Source organism: Poromitra crassiceps (assembly GCF_964638095.1).
Source record: "Poromitra crassiceps genome assembly, chromosome: 1".
NCBI classification, from domain to species: Eukaryota; Metazoa; Chordata; class Actinopteri; order Beryciformes; family Melamphaidae; genus Poromitra; species Poromitra crassiceps.
In genome coordinates, this window is record NC_139623.1 from 38807228 (window position 1) to 38831052 (window position 23825).

The following is a 23825-nucleotide window of genomic DNA, read 5'->3' on the forward strand; positions in this document are numbered from 1 at the left end:
CTCTGATTCCAGCTTCTTAAATGTGAATATTTTCTGGTTTCTTTACTCCTGTATGACAGTAAACTGATATTATCTTTGAGTTGTGGACAAAACAACACACTTGAGAGCGTCATCTTGAGCTTTGGGAAACACTGATCGTCATTTGCTACCATTTTCTGACATTTTATAGACCAAACAACTAATCGATTAATCGAGAAAATAATTGACAGATTAATCGATTATGAAAATAATCGTTAGTTGCAGCCCTAGTGCCAAAATACAGTTGTTTGGTGGCTAAAAAGCCCAGATGCAGTAGTTACTGGGTCTGTTAGGGCCAAGCTTCCCCAGACGCACGACTTATTCACTTGAGTATATTATAGCAGAACTCCCTCACGTAACCACACCACGTAGTCGTGATAGATTGATGATTTTTTTTAAGATGTTTTTATTGAACCAAGAATGGCAATTTTTCAATTTCCATACATAACAGAAAACAATACAAACAGAAAAACAGACAGAAAAAACAACAACAACAACAAAGAAATACAGAGGGTATCCCCCCTCCCCCCTCCTGGTATGGTAGACATTTCGCTCTCTTTCAAATATAAAATAAAAGTAAAGTAAACTACAGGAGGTAATATTCAATCAAATCAAAACCAATAGACAAATTAGGTATGTGGAGTGGACATAATGAAGGTGATATTAGAACCTTATGAAGCCAGTACCAGTCAACTATCCAAGAGGGTGTCATGAAGGTAATGAGGCCAGAAAGGAACCCCATGTTTTTTCATAAGTTGCCGGTTTCCTTCTCACACTGTACAGGATCTTCTCAGGAGTACACACACACACACACACACACACACACACACACACACACACACACACACACTATATGATGTTCATTCATTCAACCAATGTCTCTGAGAGGGAGGCGTGATAGGAAGTCTTTGAGGCCATCTTCTCTGTGACCGTTTCTTTAACGCTGTTCTCTGGTGGACGTGAGATTGTCCGTGAGGTCTGCCTCAGGGAAATAAGCCTTTCATTTGTTTTTCTCTTTTCTTTCTTATATACTGTGTCTTATATTGTGTGTATGTTTTCCTACAGCAGATATTCACCTTATGTTTATACGTGGGGGTGGGCCCAATTCTTCCCGGTTGTGTTAACACTTCCGCTGGTCACGGCGTGAAATAGAAAAGAATGTCAGAAGAAGAAAATTGTTTTTGTAGCGGACAGTGCAGGGGGTAAAACAAAGAACGTAGCCTACTACTTTGAGCTCGGTACACAGCAAGCAAACGGAGTATCCACTGTTAGCCAGGTCAGATAACGTTATCGTCGACAATGATGAGCACTTTCTTGTAAAACATACCTGGAGTACAACGAAAGCTTCAGATGGTTTTCTCTCCTCCGAGCGCAGCGCGAGCCATTTACGTCTATAAGACCCGCAGACGTTAACGTAATTCCCTGGAATGCGAGAATTAATGAGCCAGTTACATGGCGTTGCATTCTTAGACATTGCCGTTTGCTTTTATTTGGTATGTTACATACAATTGGCTAAAATATTAGTTAATTCAGAGTTAGATGATATTGGAGCAGCCGGCCTTTTTCTTTTTTCTTTTTTTAGCCGGAAGTCGTGACACAACCACACAACCGGGTCAAATGGGCGTGGCTACATAAGGTGAATAGGCCCTGTCTGATTCTCAAGTGAACAAGCAATATAGGTGGCATTTCTAGGTAAGAAGGTGTAATTAGGCTGTCTGAAACCAGTTTGATACATAAGTTCACTGAATTTGCAACCTTTATAGTTGCTTGGTTTTGACCAATTTTCGAGGAACCATGGTGCCTTTGGTGGGCTAGGATATCCCATAATACCTTGCGACCCTTCCAATCGATGAAGAAGAACGAAGCGAGCCCCCAATGGCCGCGCCCACAAAGCCTCCTGCATCAGCTCATTCAGAACGCTGCAGCCCGTCTGGTTTTCAACCAACCCAAATTCTCTTGTCACTCCCCTCTTCCTTGACCTTCACTGGCTTCCAATCTCGGCATGCATTAAATTCAAAACACTGGTTCTGGCCTACAGGGCAGTACACCAGACAGCCCCTCTGTACTTACAATCTATGGTCAGTCTCCAAATCTCTCACCGTTCCCTCCGCTCCTCCACCAGTGCAGGTTGGCTCGCCCCTCCTCCGCTATGGGGGCTCAAAAGTCACTCATCCCGTTCGCGACTCTTCTCGTCCCTGGCACCTCAATGGTAGAACGAGCTTCCACCTTCGGTGGAACCTTTTCAGGCTCCATCTGGGCCCTTCATGAACTAACTTCTTTCTATCTCTCGCTCTCTAAAAAAACTAACTAAACCTAACCTAAACTAAACTTGTACCACTGTTCCTTCAGAAGTTGTAGTTGTCATAGACTGTGTTGCATAGTTGATTGCTCTATTGCTGACAAAAATGTGTTATTGTAAGTCGCTTTGGATAAAAGCGTCTACCAAATGACTGTAATGTAATGAATAGGGCCTGTGTTGTCCTCTTTGCTCCATTTGAGCCTGCATCACGTCACGCCTCAACCTTGTGATTTTCTAAATACTTTGGAAGAGGATGGTTCACAGAGAGAGAGAGAGAGAGAAAGAGAGCTGAAGAAACAGTATAATAGCGGCGGAGTGAAAGAAAAATGGAATTAGAGCGGGAAAGAATGATTTTGAAGTAAAAAATAAATAAAAAAATAAATAGAACCAGTAAATATTCTGTGTTGGGGTGGAACAAAATATCGAAATATCAATATACCGTGATTCTTCATCTTGCGATACATTATTGATACACTGGTGTCAAATATCCTCCTTGTCCTGTCTGCTGCCTTCGATACAGTCAACCACCAAATCCTTCTTTCCACTCTGTCCGACCTCGGCATTTCAGGCTCTGCACTCTCCTGGTTTGCTTCTTACCTCTCTAACCGCTCATACCAGGTCTCATGGAGAGGGTCCCTCTCCAGATCCTGTCCTCTTACCACCGGTGTCCCCCAGGGCTCAGTCCTAGGCCCCTTACTTTTCCTTCTCTATATCAGATCTCTTGCCTATGTGATCTCTTCTCATGGCTTTTCTTATCACTGCTATGCTGATGACACCCAGCTTTTCCTTTCTTTCCCCCCCTCTGACACTCAAATCGAGGCTCGCATCTCTGCATGCCTCAAAGACATTGGCGACTGGATGTCTGCCCACCACCTCAAGCTCAACCTTGGTAAGACCAAGCTACTCTTCCTCCCAGGAAAAGACTGCCCTCTTGCAGATCTCTCCATCTCCATTGACAACACCACTGTACTCCCCTCCCAAACAGCCAAGAACCTCGGGGTGATCCTTGACAACCAGCTGTCTTGCTCTGCCAACATAGCTGCTACAGCGCGCTCCTGTAGGTTCTCTCTCTACAACATCCGCAAAATCCGTCCCTTTCTCACAAGAGAAGCGACTCAACTCCTGGTCCAGTCTCTTGTCTCCTCCCGCCTGGACTACTGCAACGTGCTTCTGGCCGGCCTACCTGCCACCGACATCCGACCGCTCCAGCTCATTCAGAACGCTGCAGCCCGTCTGATATTCAACCAACCCAAATTCTCTCACGTCACTCCCCTCTTCCAGGAGCTCCACTGGCTTCCCATCTCGGCCCGCATCAAATTCAAGACACTGGTACTGGCCTACAGGGCAGTACACCAGACAGCTCCCCGGTACCTGCAATCCATGGTCAGGTTCCAAACCTCTCACCGCTCCCTTCGCTCCTCCACCAGTGCAGGTCGCCTCGCCCCTCCTTCGCTACGGGGGCTCAAAAGTCGCTCATCCCGATCTCGACTCTTCTCGTCCCTGGCACCTCAATGGTGGAACGAGCTTCCACCTTCGGTCAGGACTGCTGAATCACTGCCGATCTTTCGGAAAAGACTAAAGACACACCTTTTCAGGCTCCATCTGGGCCCTTCTTGATCTAACCTCGTCTCTCTCTTTCCTTATATATAAAAAAAAAAAAAAAAAAAGAAAAAAAAAAAAAAAAAAAAAAAACCCTAACCAACCTTGTACCACTAACCTAAACTTGTACCACTGTTCCTTCAGAAGCTGTAGGTGTCATAGACTGTGCTCCATAGTTGATTGTTCTATTGCAGACAGAAAAATGTGTTATTGTAAGTCGCTTTGGATAAAAGCGTCTGCCAAATGACGTAATGTAACGTAATGTAAAATATATCGCAATTTTTTTTTTGAAAACATGAAGGCACTCAAATGTGTTCAGGTTGACATAAAACAAGTTGAATATGCTTGTTCAGCACTGAAATGTGTATTTTCTTTTATTAATTTATAAATAAATCACTTCTAAGTTGGCCCCTGACCTGCCTTTCTGCCAAGTTTCTGGCGAAACCGTTCATAACCTTTTGAGATATCCTGCTGAGGAACAGTGGCGAAAACATAACCTCCAGCTATAACTCCGTTGGCTGGGCCTTAGGCGCAGCAAACTCTCTGGCGGAGGTCAAAACAAAAACAAAGCTACTTGTAGGATCATCTCATATCGGCAAGCATAAGAAAAACCAATCAAACAATCAACCTCAATGATGACAAGCCAAAAAAACACATCTTTATACATGTTTTGTTTGTACCGTCATCATGGACATAACTAAGCTATCCAGTGACTTCACATGATGCAATGGAGAAAGAAAACAAATTCCTCCTGCAACAACAGGCGGCCACAAAGAGGCTAAGGGGAATGAATTGTATGGCCGGAATCTGTGCACTGTGCATTTTTCTTTTTTTTTTGCCTGGAGAGGATATTTGTGTATTTACGGTTTCCTGCAGGAAACTGTGGCCTCTGTGTGTGTGTGTGTGTGTGTGTGTGTGTGTGTGTGTGTGTGTGTTAGACAGAGAGGGAGGGAGAGAGCGAGCGAGTGAGCGAGCATGTGAGTAAGTCTGTCTGTCTGCATGCAACATGTTGAGCAGCTGAGTCCTTGAACTCAGAAGAGAAAGACAACTCTTTGCCCGTCCTCGTCAGCGGGCCGTTCGTCTGTCCGTTCCATTCGGTTCTCCGGGTGTGTTTTTTGTGAATGCTGCCCCAGAGGATGTAATTTTGCGGATCCTTCAGGGACGTTTTGGGTTTTTTTTTTTCCTTTTTCTTTTTGGACAGATCTTTTCAATAGAATAGAAGTTTTGTCTCTCTCTCTCTCCCCTCCACTGTTATTTCCTGTTTTTATGTGTTGTCCTGATCCTGTCCCGGCGTCCGGATGACGCTCCGCTGGCACCGGCTCTCCGTGCTCTGGAAGAACTGGGTGTTCAACCAGGAGCCGGGAGAAGAGCAGGGACACAAGATAGAGCCTCAAGAAGCTCATGCAGAATCACAGGAAGACGCAGGGGACCCACTTAAGAAGCAGGACTCGGGCCTCAAGAAGCAGGGCTTGGAGCTCAAGAGCCCAAACTTGGAATTTAAGAGCCAAAGCTCTGAGCTTAAGAACCAGAAACCAGAACTTAAGAACACGTACTCGGAACTTACAAACCAGAACTCAGAACTTAAGAGCCAGAACTCCGGGCCATGCTCTCGGGACTCCAGGAGTACGGAGAGTCAGACTTGCAGCTGCCCAAGCAGAGCCAGGGGTTGTGGGTGTGATCCCCAGGGGAGCCGCTGTTCTGAGCAGGGTGTTGGCTGTGTGTTGCAGGTGGATAACGCCAGCGAGGGGGAGGACAGTGCCCTGCAGAGGGAGGGGTCCCAGAGGAGGTCCAGACGGCGCTTCAGGAGGGTCAACCCCCGGGGAGAGCGGGAACTCATCACGGACGGCCAGGAGCCCACCGGCTACAACACGGTAAGGACAAGATCAACCTGTTTGTTGTTGTTGTTTTGAAATGCATGGCTTAGAGCTGCTCAATGGCTGGGAGACAAGTAATGCAAACAGTTGACATTATAATTTGTCTGTTTTATAACATCAACCTGCCAAGTGACTACAGATGGAAACTAGCCTGTTCATTCATATGTATCGTCCCTATCTTAAGTAAATAAATATATCTTTTACAGTGGTAAGAGCTCATGACAACTGGCTTTTGTCTTATAACTGCAACACTAATTGGAGAAGGCTAGTGCTGATATTCTGCACTTACCGGCAGTGGTAAGGTAGAATAAGGTATAAACTGTAAAGCTACTTAATACATACAAAGGCCGTGTGTCCATCTAGCGTTTTTTTCCGACCGTTAAACGCTGGAAGTACACTGGGGAGCGCTGATCTCAGCGCATAATATGCAAGGAAGCAGTCGAAAAGCAGCGTTAGTTCAGTGCAGGTAGCTAGCTTGATAGCTGACAGCTAACATTAGCTAACAACACGCATACAGTGATTTAGCTCAACACTCACCAGAAATATTAAGAGTCTAGCCAATCTGCTCCCACAATTGAGCCTTTCTGTCTCTGTTGCGATAGTTTCTCCATATGATTAGTTGCCAGAAAAGGAGCACCCGACACCAGCGTCTTTCTGAAAAGTTAAAATATTTTCAGCTGGGAGGCGCACAAAAACGCCGGAGTGCTGTGAAAATAGACGCTGGACGCAGCGCACTTTATCTAGACGTCCGTGTGCGCCCGCATACGTTCGCTCCTCATTGGAAACAACTGAAAAAAGACGCCGGGGCTGATGAAAAGACGCTAGGTCGAAACAGGCCCTAAGGTATAACGCTAACTGTAAAGCTACTTAATATATCCTAAGGCTTAGTTCACACCGGGGACCCAAGCCTTGCCTTTACCCACGCTTTTAAATAGGCGTCCGTTTTAGTCAACGAGGCTGTGTACACCGGGCGCCTGCGCGTGAACCCTGCGTGTACCCACGCCTTGCCTGTGCCTTGCCGATTTAATCGTTTAGGCGTGAGTTCTATTTTCGAGCCGACTAGGCTTCTTCTGTCAAGCCATGAAAGAAAAACGCGACAATATCCGTGGGAAATGGCAAAGTCAACTGAATTTCAAAATAAAATGGAGTTACTACAACAGTGTTGAGCAGAGAGAGAGAGAGAGAGAGATTGACGGGTGGCTCCACGTGGGGCTTTCTCCCTGTCGGCAAACAAATCTCAGGAGAGAGAATAGCGACCGAAGAAGCAAGATGGACAATGTTGTTGTGCCAGCACATATTCTTGCAAGATTACCTCTCTAAAAATTCCGACTATAGTCAGACCTGGTTATACATATCCAGCATCAATAGAACATTAAATATATCAGATTTATTTTACCTACACATGATAATTCGGGACCACACGTGAAAAAATACAGTCGGGAGAGAGGAGAGGCGCTTGTGACTCGGCTCCAGGTTCAGCGTGCAAAGGCGTGCGGTGTGATCGCAAAAGCGTGTAATAGGTTCACGCCCAGCTCAAGGTCTGCAGGCGTAGGCGTGGGTTGAGGCAAGGCAAGACGTAGGTTCTCCGTGTGAACGTAGCGTAAGGTATAACGCTAACTGTAAAGCTACTTAATATATCCTAAGGTATAACGCTAACTGTAAAGCTACTTAATATATCCTAAGGTATAACGCTAACTGTAAAGCTACTTAATATATCCTAAGGTATAACGCTAACTGTAAAGCTACTTAATATATCCTAAGGTATAACGCTAACTGTAAAGCTACTTAATATATCCTAAGGTATAACGCTAACTGTAAAGCTACTTAATATATACTAAGGTATAACGCTAACTGTAAAGCTCATCTCATCTCAGCCCGTGGCCTAGGGGGCCGTAGGGGTGTCATGGTGGATGCTTGTGCTGTCAGGGATCTCCACTGCTCTCGATCTTCTGCTGTACGAAGCAGGGTTGGGAAGCTGCAGCCAGTGCACTCCTTGATATTATCCATCCAAGACTTTCTCTGTCTGCCTCTTCTATGTTTGCCTTCTATTGTCCCCTGAAGGATGGTATTTGACAGGGATGTATGTCGCGTGGTGTGGCCAAACCAGGTCAGTTTGCGGCGTTTGACTGTTGAGAGTAATGGTCCTTGTTCTCCAGCACGGGTGGTAACTAGCTGCCCAACGAATTCTGTTGTCCGATGTTCTTGATATGAAATGTGTAGCATCCTCCTGTAGCACTTGTTTTCGAATGCCTGAATTCTGCGTTCGGTGTCTGCTGTGAGTGTCCAGCTCTCACAACTGTAAAGCTACTTACGGTAATACATCCTAAGGTATAATGCTAACTGTAAAGCTACTTAATACATCCTAAGGTATAACACTAACTGTAAATCTACTTACGGTAATACATCCTAGGACCTAAGGTATAACGCTAACTGTAAAGTTACTTAATACATTCTAAGGTATAACGCTAACTGTAAAGCTACTTAATACATCCTAAGGTATAACGCTAACTGTAAAGCTACTTAATACATCCTAAGGTATAACGCTAACTGTTAAGCTAGTTAATACATCCTAAGCCGGTATACAGTAACGCTAACTGTAAAGCTACTTAATACATCCTCAATCCCTGTTGTCTAACGCTCAGAGCCACGTGGCTATAGGGGAAGAGTAACACTCATCCGGGTGCAGGTCCTTTAACACATTTTATTCAAGGCCTTAATACTATTAAAATGTCGTTGTCAGGTCTAATTTTTTCACCATGCAATGACTGTTTTTGCGCCCTTTTCTTCTGAATTTCAGATTAATACAGAACAGGGTTAGTGCAATATGCAAAAACATTGTATCTAATTGACTAATTACTAAACACAATTTGACATCATGCCCCTTAATTAATTTGCTGTCATAATTTTCTCTTGTACAGACACTTAGAGTCTCAGAACTTTCGTTAGCCATGTGCACTCATAAGCTGGTTTTGCCAGCTTTCTTTCGTGATTTTGGTAGGAGGCCTCGAAAAGACCCAGATGTTGCTTTGTGACACCTGCAGATGCTCTGACTAATGATGACTTTTAGTCTCAGCAGTAGCAGATAACAAGCGGAAAAGTCCCAGGCTACTTGTCTCATCCTGCTACTTCACAAGACATTTTATGACAGCTTCTACTGACCTTGTTTTGCGGAGGATATAGTGCACTGCTCCTTTGCATACTACAAAGAAACAGTGGTCACAGCCAACAATATCAGATGGAAAAGGTTTTCTTTTCTTCTTCTTTATGACTCAATAGCAGTGGACATTGTTATGAATTACTTTGTCTTTGTTTCCACGAAAGGAAAGAGAAATGGCAGGAAAGATGTCAGCCACATTATGTTTGATATAAATAGGGACTTTTCGAGAAGAACAAGCTATATGTCTCCCTGGGACATTTCATAGTGTGGCGGGATTTTTTGCTCGAGTTGTTTTGCTGATAGGATCACCGGGGCATGCAACGCTTCAGTTACAGTTCTCACTAATCACCAGTAGCCATGCTCTGACACACACAATTGCGCACGCACGCGCGCGCACACACACACACACACACACACACGCACACACACACAGACACATGCACGCACGCACACACACACACACACACACACACGCACGCACGCACGCACACACACACACACACACACACACACACATGCACATACACACACACACGCAGACACACACACACACACACACACACACACACACAGACACACGCACACACACGCACGCACACGCACACACACACACATGCACACACACACACACACACACACACACACAGACACACTTCAAAACTTAGCTTACGTACACTCTTTCCTCATTCATGCAAAACTCCCTGGGGCATTGCAAAGGGGCTTTAAGCGTCGTCTGAGAGTCCACCTGCCTGCGTATTCTCTTGGTGATCGTTCCACTTTTTAAATGACATCTCTTGCCTTCAGCGTGGCCCAATCCCACCACATTCCTCTCTCTGACTGCGTTTGTTATGTAACGGCTAACCGCTCATACTGGCGGGGCGAACACCGACGGAGCGCTGGGAATGTCCTGGAAATACAGAGAAATGGATTGGTCTTGTCTTAAAGTGGAGCGAGATCGGAGGCGGGGGGGGGGGGGGGGAGTTTGAGATAGAGACACCTTTGGCCAAATGCAACAGCAATACAACAATTGAATGTCCTACAACATGACATGTATGGTATGCCGTTTATACAACAATTGAATGTCCTACAACATGTACTGTTTTCATTAACGGACTAAATACCACTCTGGATGTGCTCACCTTCTTATGACATGAAAATAAAGATAATCTATTTTCGCTCATATGCACCACTCTCTCTCTCACTCACATACACACTACACACACACACACACACACACACACACACACACACACGCAGATATTCCGATGCCATTTTTTCCTTCCCGTTACGATTCTGATTGACTTAACAGCCGATACCGAGTACCGATTCGATATCAGTGTGTCTAAAAAATATATATATATGTTTTGTATTATTTTTAACAGCTGTATACTACTATAAGGATATGATATGATTGCTTGCTATCATTGTTGTCTGGCCGGATTTCTGATGCTGGTATCGTATCGGAAAAATCTACACACACACACACACACACACACACACACACACACACACACACACACACACACACACACACACACACACACACACACACACACACACACACACACACACACAGACAATTTGCATACTGTCCCATTTACTGTATGTTTTGTTTCTATCTCTGTCTTTTTCATGTCTGCTGACATCCGTTGTCTTCAGGACTATGTCAACAACCAGGTAGGTGACAACACCAGATGAACCTTTCCTCACACCACTGTCTATCTCTCCTCCATCTCTGTCTTTGAAAAGATTGTTGTTGTTGTTTTTTTGCCTTTTCCGCCTAGTGGGGTTTTCTGTTGCTGTGTGTCGTGATGTGGATTTGTATGTCTGTGTCTGAGTCACCTGTTGTTTAGAAACAGCCAGTGTTGGCAAAAGCAGGTCACTGCGAGCCCACCACACAAGCTGCTGACAGCATGGGTGGCAGATAAGAGGGGGCTCACTGCAGAATAAACAGGTGCATGCTGCAAACAACACATGACTGCTTACCAGCGTTTACAGCTGACAGAGCTGCCACATGTTGGAGCCCACTCTGACGCTGTAATGTCACTCTGTGTCCACTGGGTTCAAGGGATATACCAGCCAAAAGGAATACATCACAATCGACATGTTTCTCAGATGGAGGGGGATGAGAAACGCCAGGGCCGTTATCTCTCTGTGGTTTTGGAGGTTACGTGTCATGCTAACAGTTACAGCTAACAGTTAGCTTCCCTGCTTTATCTGCATGAACAGGGACAGCCCCCCCCCCATCCTGCGTCTGTCTCACAACTGGCCTAATGCAGTACAGCCTTTCTCACATGTTGTAAATACAGTAGACCTAAACAGGCCACACAGACTGCTCTTCGTACTTTCTGAATGCTGGGATTTTGAGTTTTCCCAGTTCATAGGTGGAGCGATGGCACAGCAATGCAATAAGCATGTAGTAAAATGTGGGACCTGTACAATGGCAACATCTTTTCAAGAATCTGCCTCTGACTAAAACACTTTGCACACAGAGTCCGTTTTTTCGTCCGAAATTGACGCATCCGTCCGTCATTTAAGTTTTCGGACGAGGTTCGATTTTCTGTGTTTTTCCGCATCCATGAAAAGCGTTTTGACAGTTGTTTGACCACCCAGAGCCGCCATAGTGTTGCTATTCACAATGGAAAAATGGTGTCTGAGAAGTTAATGAGAGACGAGGGTGAGAGAGAGAGAGAGCCACACAGACACACTGCCAGCCGCTGTTCTGGATCAATAGGATCGTGGTAGTTTTCTTTTCGTTGCGAATTTTCGCAACAAATATTGGATAATTAACGCATCGGAGGAGACGATCTTTGCCTTCATTTCTTGGTTTTTCCCATAGGTTTTTTCAAATCAAGCAGCATGCCGTTTTGTCACATATCTGGGGGGGTAAGTCCCCCTTTAACACATTCACTGCCAGCCGTTTTTTCAATACTGTAGGTAGGTTCTGCCAAGTTTTTTTTTTGAGGATTCTGGCTCATCTTTCAAGAGCCGAGGATTCTTTTCTGCTAAGATTTTGTGAACACAAATTATCTCAAAAGAACTAATAGAATGTGTGCTTTCTCTGTCTAAAAGAGTTAGTTTGTAGAGTTAGTAGTTATGTAGGCATTAGCAGTAGAATACAGCATGGTTTCAGCATCTGAAAATTTATTCTGAGATAAATGGCTTTTTGTGAAATTCGATAGAACAGTCACTTTAACCATTTATTTTTGGCGTAAGACGTCAGACATCTAAACAATAGTTTTGAACAGTAATTTCCTCCATAGCAGCAGGAAACCCCCCTCTCCTTCAAACTCCTCCCTCCGTGGGTGTGTCTCTGGTGGCTTTGCAGCGTTTGTCACAAGCGAGGCTCTGCCTGTCTGTGCTGCCTGGCTGCTGGCGGCTGCTCTTTGGGCGAGTCTGCATGAGTCGTTTCGGTTGTGAGCTCAGCTGGAATGAAGCTGCGTGCGATTGTGGGCTTTCTGCCGGTGTTTCAAAGTGTGTTGCACGCATAATCTATTATGCAAATTTGCAATCCCCCACCGCCAGCTCCCAGCGCGATAATGCGCGAAAGCGTTTTCGCCAATCCATTTTACAGTATGAGAATGGTTTCCTCGCGCGTTCCCCTGCAGTTTTGGCTCGGCTTTTTCTAGTCTGGAGAGCACTGTCGCCACTTAGTGGGTCGGTGGAATGGGTTGTACACGTTCGGTGGCTCCAATATTTTTATAGGAGACGTGGGGGGCGTTGATCCACGTCCCACCGTCAATTTTTTTTTTTTTTTTTTTTTTGACGAGTTGACTCGTCAATGGCAGTCAACCGTTGGATTTTTTTGGACGAGTCAACTCGGCATTGGCAGTGAACGTGTTAAGTGTCTAAAAAGTAAAAAAAAATTGATATAGCCCACTGAGATACAATATATATTTCTTTAAAAACTTAGATTAAAAAATTTGTTTGGGCAGAATTTGAGGCCATTTACATCTGGCGCTAATCTGCCTTTTCTGTGATCAGATTGCAATCAGATTGTGTTTTATCACTTGAAATGCCAGGTGTAAACACCCCGAAAACGCATTGAAGAAGGATTGCAATCTGATCGGCCAAACCACCTCCGCAGGTGGTCAGGGATGCATTGTGTACACATTGAACACAAGTGTAAATGCAATGTGTCCTCTCAATCTGGATACAGCAACTTTATGTGGATTGAGAGGACAACCATTTCTGCAATCAGATTGCAATCTGATTGCAATCTGATGGCTGAAAACGCATGTTAACGCCAGGTGTACAGTAAATGGCCTCTTTGTTTGTGTTCATTTTGTGTAGACCTTAGTAAGTTCAAGCACTTTGAGAAGTCATTGATTGATTGCTTATTTGATTGACTAAAGAGCTTCTGTCTTTTTGTAATTAATGAACTGGTGATTGACATTCATAAAGAATTGTTCAAAATTCAACGTTCAGTTCTCTCCCAGAACGTTTTTTTTTTTTTTTTTTTACTGAAGCATCACAAGTCATAAAACCCCATGATACTTCACAAGACACTGGGTGCAAATTCTTTTTTCATATCTTAGAGCTTGTGCAGTTTTTAGGACGTTATGGTAATGACTGGGCATGACACAGGCTTCTCTCTCTCTCTCTCTCACACACACACACACGCACGCACGCACGCATGCGCGGGTGCACACACACACACACACACACACACACACACACACACACACACACACACACACACTAATAGAGAACAGTTTTTCTGGCAGTGGATCAGAGGATGTTGTTTAGAGGCCTTATTGAACCCTAATAGCATCAGTAACCATTATGTATATCTGGTCTGTCTCTCTCTCTATCTCTGCACCTCTCTTTTTCTCGCTCTGCCCCCTCTCTGTCTGTCTGTCTGTCTGTCTGGCTGTGCCTGTCTGTCTGGCTGTCTGTCTGTCTGCCTGTCTGTCTGTCTGGCTGTCTCTGCCTGTCTGTCTGGCTGTCTGTCTGTCTGGCTGTCTGTCTGCCTGCCTCTCTGTCTGTCTGTCTGTCTGTCTGTCTGTCTGTCTGTCTCTGCCTGTCTGTCTGGCTGTCTGTCTGTCTGCCTGTCTGTCTGGCTGTCTCTCTGCCTGCCTGTCTGCCTGTCTGTCTGTCTGTCTGCCTGACTGTCTGTCTGTCTCTCTGCCTGTCTGTCTGCCTGTCTGTCTGTCTGTCTGTCTGTCTGCCTGTCTCTCTGCCTGCCTGTCTGCCTGTCTGTCTGGCTGTCTGCCTGACTGTCTGTCTGTCTCTCTGTCTGCCTGTCTGTCTGCCTGCCTGGCAGTCTGTCTGTCTGTCTCAGTGGGTTATGGATGAAGTTCCATACACTATTGAGAATTGAACTGAGAAAAGAAAAGTAAATTGTATGGTACAAAAATAAGCAGAAACTCCCTCAATATCTCTTGACTCCAGAGAACAGAGCGTGGAAGGATCCAATACAATACTACTTTTGCTCCAAATCTCACCAGTGGACCATCTGGCTAGTGTAGAGGTAAATGCACTCTCCTACCACCGCAGAGACCCAGGCAGAGGTACTTCCGGCATGGTCAGATGTTCCTACAGACACAATTGGCCGTGTCTGCGGGTGGGAAGCCGGTGGGTAATGAGTCCTGGTCACTGCACTAGCACCTCCTCTGTTTGGTCCTGGTCACTGCACTAGCACCTCCTCTGTTTGGTCCTGGTCACTGCACTAGCACCTCCTCTGTTTGGTCGGGGCACCTGTTTGGGGGGGGAGGGGAACGGGAACTGGGAGGAATGATCTTTCCACGCGCTACGCCCTGCCGGAGAAAGTCCTCGCTGTCAGGTGAAAAGAAGCGGCTGGTGACTGCATGTATCGGAGGAAGCATGTGCTAGTCTATGGCTCTCCCCACATCGGCAGCGGGGGTGGAGCAATGACCGGGACAACAGGCTATTGGCCAAGTATAATGGGATAAAAGAAAAGATAAAATCTCACCAGTGAGTAATGGGTTTTTGTCTGTTTCCAGAGGCAGAGAAAAACGGACCTGCTGATTAGACCAAACCTTATTTCATAATTTTATTTTGTCCTATGATCCCTCTGGTCGTAAATGATTCTCATTGATCCTGAAATCTGATTCGTCCTCCCGCAGGGAGAGAGACAGAGGATCCTGTGCGTTCTCTCACTACCGTAACACTGCAGGGATCTGCTAATGAGTCAGGCTCCTATCACACACACACACACACACACACACACACACACACACACACACACACACACACACACACACACACACACACACACACACACACACACAGTACACACAGAGTACACATGCACGTAGACAGGCACACATGCACATAGCACAGATCTCACTTCATTAAGACATCAGATGCCTTAGTGGGTTACTGACTCTCCCTCCTCTCTATCTCTCTCTCTCCCCCGCTCTCTCTCTGTCTCTCTCCCTCCTCTCTCTCTGTCTCTCTCCCTCCTCTCTCTCTGTCTCTCTCCCTCCTCTCTCTCTGTCTCTCTCCCTCCTCTCTCTCTGTCTCTCTCCCTCCTCTCTCTCTGTCTCTCTCCCTCCTCTCTATCTCTCTCTCTCCCCCGCTCTCTCTCTGTCTCTCTCCCTCCTCTCTCTCTGTCTCTCTCCCTCCTCTCTATCTCTCTCTCTCCCCCGCTCTCTCTCTGTCTCTCTCCCTCCTCTCTCTCTGTCTCTCTCCCTCCTCTCTATCTCTCTCTCTCCCCCGCTCTCTCTCTGTCTCTCTCCCTCCTCTCTCTCTGTCTCTCTCCCTCCTCTCTATCTCTCTCTCTCCCCCGCTCTCTCTCTGTCTCTCTCTGTCTCTCTCCCTCCTCTCTATCTCTCTCTCTCCCCCGCTCTCTCTCTGTCTCTCTCCCTCCTCTCTCTCTGTCTCTCTCCCTCCTCTCTATCTCTCTCTCTCCCCCGCTCTCTCTCTGTCTCTCTCTCTCCTCTCTCTCTGTCTCTCTCCCCCGCTCTCTCTCTGTCTCTCTCCCTCCTCTCTCTCCCTCCTCTCTATCTCTCTCTCCCTCCTCTCTCTCTGTCTCTCTCCCCTCCTCTCTCTCTCTCTCTGTCTCTCTCCCTCCTCTCTCTCTGTCTCTCTCCCTCCTCTCTCTCTGTCTCTCTCCCTCCTCTCTCTCTCTCTGTCTCTCTCCCCCGCTCTCTCTCTGTCTCTCTGTGGTTTGACATGCCTAGATAGATGGATGGTCCCATCACCCCATCTGCCCTGCAGGGGAAACCCGCTGTAAGGGTTTTCACAGCCAGGCTACTTTTATAGCGCTGATCCTTGGTACCCTGAGATCATCAATTTAGCATGATGCCATCTGCACAGGATGACAGTAGTTCAGTGTGTGTGTGTGTGTGTGTGTGTGTGTGTGTGTGTGTGTGTGTGTGTGTGTGTGTGTGTGTGTGTGTGTGTATTCACTGGCCACAGTAACATGATGACAGTAGTTCAGTATTCACTGGCCACAGTAACATGATGACAGTAGTTCAGTATTCACTGGCCACAGTAACATGATGACAGTAGTTCAGTATTCACTGGCCACAGTAACATGATGACAGTAGTTCAGTATTCACTGGCCACAGTAACATGATGACAGTAGTTCAGTATTCACTGGCCACAGTAACATGATGACAGTAGTTCAGTATTCACTGGCCACAGTAACATGATGACAGTAGTTCAGTATTCACTGGCCACAGTAACATGATGACAGTAGTTCAGTATTCACTGGCCACAGCACAGTAACATGATGACAGTAGTTCAGTATTCACTGGCCACAGTAACATGATGACAGTAGTTCAGTATTCACTGGCCACAGTAACATGATGACAGTAGTTCAGTATTCACTGGCCACAGTAACATGATGACAGTAGTTCAGTATTCACTGGCCACAGTAACATGATGACAGTAGTTCAGTATTCACTGGCCACAGTAACAGGATGACAGTAGTTCAGTATTCACTGGCCACAGCACAGTAACATGATGACAGTAGTTCAGTATTCACTGGCCACAGTAACATGATGACAGTAGTTCAGTATTCACTGGCCACAGTAACATGATGACAGTAGTTCAGTATTCACTGGCCACAGTAACATGATGACAGTAGTTCAGTATTCACTGGCCACAGTAACAGGATGACAGTAGTTCAGTATTCACTGGCCACAGTAACATGATGACAGTAGTTCAGTATTCACTGGCCACAGTAACATGATGACAGTAGTTCAGTATTCACTGGCCACAGTAACATGATGACAGTAGTTCAGTATTCACTGGCCACAGTAACATGATGACAGTAGTTCAGTATTCACTGGCCACAGTAACATGATGACAGTAGTTCAGTATTCACTGGCCACAGTAACATGATGACAGTAGTTCAGTATTCACTGGCCACAGTAACATGATGACAGTAGTTCAGTATTCACTGGCCACAGTAACATGATGACAGTAGTTCAGTATTCACTGGCCACAGTAACATGATGACAGTAGTTCAGTATTCACTGGCCACAGTAACATGATGACAGTAGTTCAGTATTCACTGGCCACAGTAACATGATGACAGTAGTTCAGTATTCACTGGCCACAGTAACATGATGACAGTAGTTCAGTATTCACTGGCCACAGTAACAGGATGACAGTAGTTCAGTATTCACTGGCCACAGTAACAGGATGACAGTAGTTCAGTATTCACTGGCCACAGTAACATGATGACAGTAGTTCAGTATTCACTGGCCACAGTAACATGATGACAGTAGTTCAGTATTCACTGGCCACAGTAACAGGATGACAGTAGTTCAGTATTCACTGGCCACAGTAACGTCAGCAGTGTGAGAAAACATAGACAAAGCAGCCAATTTCTCAAACTATGGAGCCAGTTGCACACTGTCATGTCATGCCATGCCTTGTCCTTTAGGATATATTGATTAGTTGATTGACTTATATGTTAGATTCTGTCTTTCTCTCTCTCACACACGCATGCACGCAAGCATGCACACTAGGGATGTTCATTTTGAAAATTTTCCAAAATCGATAATTGGTGAAAATTAACGATCAATTATCGATTATCGATCATATTAATACTTAGAAAATTTTCAATTTTCAATTTTTTTTTTTTTTTTTTTTTTTTTTACAAAATGAATGCCTATGGCAGAAAAATACGAAAGACAACGTGTTCTCCTCAATGAACTCTTTATTTCAATGTGTCTCCTCTCCAACACTGCTGTCCCCGGCGCATGCCGGTGTGAATTTCCCATGTTTAAAACAGTTTTGTTGGCACAAAGGCCCGTGCCCAGCCAGAAAACTAGAGACTATATGAAGCTCCACCTCACGTTAGTCGGCTGTGCAATGGAGTGGGGCGAGGAGTAACGAATTCCACCCAAACCTAGTCCCAAATGTTTTTTTTTTTTTTTAATAATTAAAAAATCGATCCAAATGCCACAGGATCGATTCCAATCCTTAACGATCAATTATCGATTTTCGATAATTGATGAACATCCCTAATGCACACACACACACACACACACACACACACACACAGATACATGTCGTAAACATAATCATGCTAATGAAGACACAGATCCAGACATACTAATATGAATTTAGGCCACCAGGAGACAGTTGAGTGGTTTTGTACAATCAGTGACCACTATTTGGAACACCTCTTGTACACAATCATGTGGCAGCAGTGCAATGTCATAAGCTTATACATAATGGATGTATCCTATATATGGCTCCATTATATTATGGATGCACTTTCTTTCACCCATTGATTTGGGGACTCCTGTTTTGAAGGCTTGAGTTTGTCATTTTGACCGTCGCCATCTTGGTTATTTGGAGCCAGAAGCAGCTAGCGTGAGACCAGGGGTTTCCCACATTGATCCCATCCACTTCCATACAATCAGACCTATTTTTACAGTCAGTGGAGTCGCCCCCCTCCAGGCCATTCGAACGTATGCAAGTTTAAGGCACTTCCTCTTTGGCTTCAATTTTCAGAACCGGAGGTTGCCCCTTGTGCAGTGCATAGGACCATGCAGATACAGGTCAGCAGCTTCAGCTAATGTTCACATCAAACATCAGAATGGTGTTAAAATGTCTCAGGGACTTTGACCGTGGCATGGTTGAAGGTGACAGACGGGCTGGATTGAATATTTCTGAAACTGCTGATCTCCTGGGATTTCCGTGCACAGCAGTCTCAGTCTAGAGGTTATACAGAACGCTGCAAAAAACCCAAAACATCCAGGGAGCGGCGGTTTGCGGACAGAAAGGCCTTGTTGATGAGAGAGGTCAGAGGAGAATGGACAGACTGGTTGGAGCAGACAGAAAGGCAGCACTAACTCAGATGAGCTCAGAAGGCATCTCACAATGCAACATGTCAAACCTGGAGGCAGATGTCAGCTGATACCTACAGTACCCAGCACTTTATTAGGAACACTGCGTTCCTAAAGTGCTCAGTGAGTGCACACACACACACACACACACACACACACACACACACACACACACACACACACACAGACACACACACACACACACACACGCACACACACACACACACACACACATGAACACACACTCATGCTGTATAGTTGTGATTTGTTTTAAATAGCTTTAATTCGACGTCCATTTGTTGCTCTGTTTGGCTCAATTGCTCTTGTGAAAAGGTGAGTTCTAAATAAAGCAGACTTGACTCTGAAATGTGCAGAGCAGGAGAGCAGCATCCTCTCTGCTGTTTTGGAGCTGCTGAGCGAGTGCACACAGCGGAAGGAGCTCAGTCGCTTGCTAACGAATGGTCTGTGGTTAGCTAACATGCTAACGAATGGTCTGTGGTTAGCTAACATCCTGTGAGAAACTAGCACATGCGAGTTAAGTTTAGAAACTTGCATAAATAATGGAACGCCTCAGCCATCAGTGGCAGTGCAGTGACAGTTGCACTAGGCAAGGCCTTGATGTAAAAATGCATCTGTCTTAACGGCTAATCTGCTTTTTAAATGTGACCTATATGGATAACTTATCCAGATACAGGTCACATTTAAAAAGCCAGGTGTAAATGGGGTGTTGGGTGTGGAAATCTTCTTTGTGCACAGGAAGGGACAAATCAATATACCAATAGAGTGAAATAACAAGCTTGCACCTAAACAGAAGTGAGTATAGCACAGGGGTTCTCAACCCGTGGGTCGGGACCCCCTGATGGTCGCAAGATTATTTTGGGGGATGATTGTCCCCCCCAAAAATGTGTTGGGTTTTCCTCATTCATTTCACTTTGAATTGAAAGCTGACACGGTCCAGTGTGCACTGAAGACAAAAACTCTTTCAAAATGTTTGTAACTTAAAGCTGCATTCAGGGATGTTTTTGTATTAAAATAAGTGTTAAATGGCTCTATATTCTGACAGCAATCACTGAAATAGAGTGTTTGGTCACTAACTTGGAATTCCCAACCCCCCGCTGTCCTCTATCTCTCTCCTGTAGTCCTGCAGGCAGTATCTCCGCAACCGTAAGTCGTAGAGACTCTCGGACGGATGGCGGTGTTGGATTCGGGGTGAAAAAATACATACAGTCCTTTAAAAGGCATCACGATCTGACCTTCCGTTTCCAAGAAAATTTAAACTTTTCTCTGATTGGATAAAAATTGGCGCCGACCTCAAACTATCCAATCAGAGAAAAGTTGACATTTTCTAGGAAACGGAAGGTCAGATTGCGATGCCTATAAGAACTCAATGATTTTTTCACCCCGGTTGCGGAGATACGTCCGCCCTGCCTGCAGGACTACAGGAGAGAGATATGGCCCATTTCCACCACTGGTATCAGCGTGGCCCCGCCCAGCTCGTCTCGCTTTTTTGTCTCTTTCCACCGATCAAAAACGTGGACAGCCCGGGTTGAGTCGGCGTTGAGTCGTGCTAGTTTTGGTCCCTGCTTTGTTGAGGTTCCAGCGCTGTGAACCCGGTACCATACCATGACGTGAAAACACTGCAGACGACTGATTGGTCAGGCAGAATCGTGTTTACTGTCTACTGTCAATGCTGGATACCAGTTTAGTGGGGCTTACCTTCTCTTCTGTTATTTCCATCAGTCTTTTGTGTTGCTGCCTTCGGCTCTGGTGAAATAAAATCGATCTCCTTGCTCAGCTTTAACATGACGGTGGTTTTCAATTGTTTTGAGAGAGAAAAAGTCCGCTAGTCGGGAAGCCCTTTGTAGTTGCGTGTAACGTCGGCTCCGCTAGGCCGGAGGCGGGGGTTTAGCGAAGCCGCGGTCTTGCCTTGTGAGTTGCCGCCGGGGTAGAGGCTTCCCTTCTGCCTGTAGCGCAACTCCCGTCCCCCGCGCAGCGCATGCATGTGAGTTTGAGTAACAACAAAGTGATATCCATTTTCCTAGCCGATTGTCACATTTGCCCATGTACACTGTAGGTCATTTACAGGCACCAGTATTTCATAACCAGTTTAAAAGTTCCATGTATGGATTTAATTTTAACATTATACGTTATAGCCTACTTCGGCTATGGGTGGAGGACAGATATGCGGTCGCTATGACGACCAGGTGTGGGCGGAGGCGAGTAAACTTGCTATGGAAACAGAGTCTATATCAAGTAGAGCCGAGTAAGACCAGGTCGAGTAGAGCTGTACTGTGCTGTTATGTGGTGGAAATGAGCCAATAGAGGACAGCGGGGGCTTGGGGGGGGTTTCAAGTTACTGAGCAAACACTTCATTTCATTGATTGCTGTCAGAATATAGAGCCATTTAACACTTATTTTCCCACAAAAACATTGCTGAATGCAGCTTTAAAAAGAAAAGTATGCACAATCCATCCAACAATAAGGATTTAGTCCTTATTCCGGTTAGGCAGTTTTTTCTTCTGAGGGGTCCATCCATTAGTGGCAGCATCACCTCGGTGACGCCATCTTTGGTGCCATCGTTTGAGCTTGCACTTGTCACGCAGTGGCCTGACTCAGGCTGACTGTTCTGTGTTGTGTTCACGGTGCACTGAGCGAGGCAGAGGTGTGACTCATATACATGCTTTGCTTTGTCATAAGCAGTGTTGGGAAGTAACGAGTTACTAGTAACGCGTTACTCTAATAATATTACCGGTACTTTTTCCAAGTAACGAGTAGTGTAACGAATTACTATAGAATAGAAGTAATAATATTACCGTTACCCCAAGACAAAAGGACTCGTTACATTTCCGTTCTTTCTCTTGTCTCGACTCACTCGTCTTTGTTTATTACTGACGTCACTTCCGTGCAACGTGCCGCAAAGCCCACAAAGCGACAAAACCACGTTAGTTTGAAAGATGGCGGAACGTAGGGAAACTCTTACGTTCAGCGGCTGGAGATATTCCCACTATTTCGATCTTCTCGGGGGGAAAAAAGATGACAACAAGAACATCGAAGTCAGGTGTGTTATTTATAACAAATGTGTTATTAAAACAGAAGCTGTATAAAAGATATGTCTCATCACTTTGAACAGGTGTGCTCTTATCAAGCATGTAACTTTTATGGATTCATTCATATAGGCTGAACTGGTCATTATTAGCTGCGGCACCGGCAAAGCGATCACACGTACGCACATGCAAAGTGTGAATTATGATGACAAAGGATGCAATTACCAATTTTGTTGGATGTAACGGACAAGTAATATAACGGATATGTAACGAGTTACTTTTGGCAATAAGTAAAGTAATAATATTACTTTTGAAAATAGTAACGAGTAATGAGTAATATATTACTTTTTTAAAGTAACTTGCCCAACACTGGTCATAAGTGGCTGTGCTTGGTGTGAAGACTAATGACAGTGTTACTGTGGCATATCAACTTACAGCCCCCCTCCCTCTGGTTTGGAAGTCATTGGGATGCGGTGACAGGATGATGCGGTGACAGGATGATGCGGTGACAGGATGATGCACTGGCTTTGTGTTTCTCAAGCTGGGGGAATCACCACCCGGCCAAATGGTGTTTCTGAGCGTGGCTGGAAAGCTGGCCTTCCCTAGCTGCCACCTTGGCAGGTGAGCCCAGGTGTTTGGAGCCGCGTCTAAAAGTTGTCTACTTAAATGGTGACAAGTGTGTGGGACATGTTGGGGGCAGTGTGGTGGGACATGTTGGGGGCAGTGTGGTGGGACATGTTGGGGGCAGTGTGGTGGGACATGTTGGGGGCAGTGTGGTGGGACATGTTGGGGGCAGTGTGGTGGGACATGTTGGGGGCAGTGTGTGGGACATGTTGGGGGCAGTGTGTGGGACATGTTGGGGGCAGTGTGTGGGACATGTTGGGGGCAGTGTGGTGGGACATGTTGGGGGCAGTGTGGTGGGACATGTTGGGGGCAGTGTGGTGGGACATGTTGGGGGCAGTGTGGTGGGACATGTTGGGGGCAGTGTGGTGGGACATGTTGGGGGCAGTGTGGTGGGACATGTTGGGGGCAGTGTGGTGGGTGGATGAAGAAGTCCATTTCCTGCTCTGATTGTGTTGGAATGAGCTCACTGGTGTGGAGTGCTTTTATTGAGTTTTACTTGGCGGATTCTCCAGGTGAAGTTGTTGACATTCCCATAATATTCCTGTCTCCACTCTCTTTGTCATTGGTGTGTGTGTGTGTGCGTGTGTGTGTGTGTGTGTGTGTGTGTGTATTTTTGGGGGGGAAATCGGCGAGTGTTTGCAGAAGTGTGCAGTAGGTGTGTATTTCTCAGTTTGTGGGTGTGTTTGAATTTGTAGAAGTGCTGTGTGTGTGTGTGTGTGCGCATTACACATGGTTTTCTGTGTAGGCAGGACATTCTAAAAGGTTTAATATGAAAATATTTAACATTTCTCCTTGTATCCCTCTGATGCTTGATGCCAGGGGCGGTTCTAGGCCTTTTTTGGGTGGGCTTTAGCCCACCCAAAAATAGTCTCAGCCCACCCAAAAAAATAGAGGCAAAAAAAACTTGAAACGTTGTTTCGTAGGCTAAACAAA

General features: G+C 45.6%; 1 protein-coding gene across 1 annotated transcript in view; it reads left to right on the forward strand.

The window, feature by feature from the left end:
- The window catches only part of rapgef6 (Rap guanine nucleotide exchange factor (GEF) 6), a gene marked incomplete at its 5' end in the record, with an annotated part of 403897 nt that overhangs the window by 142312 nt on the left and 237760 nt on the right, over positions 1-23825 (forward strand). Inside the window, 2 exon segments of the mRNA XM_083643176.1 lie at positions 5644-5787; positions 10607-10624. Of these exon segments, the coding sequence (XP_083499302.1) occupies positions 5644-5787; positions 10607-10624 (162 nt within the window).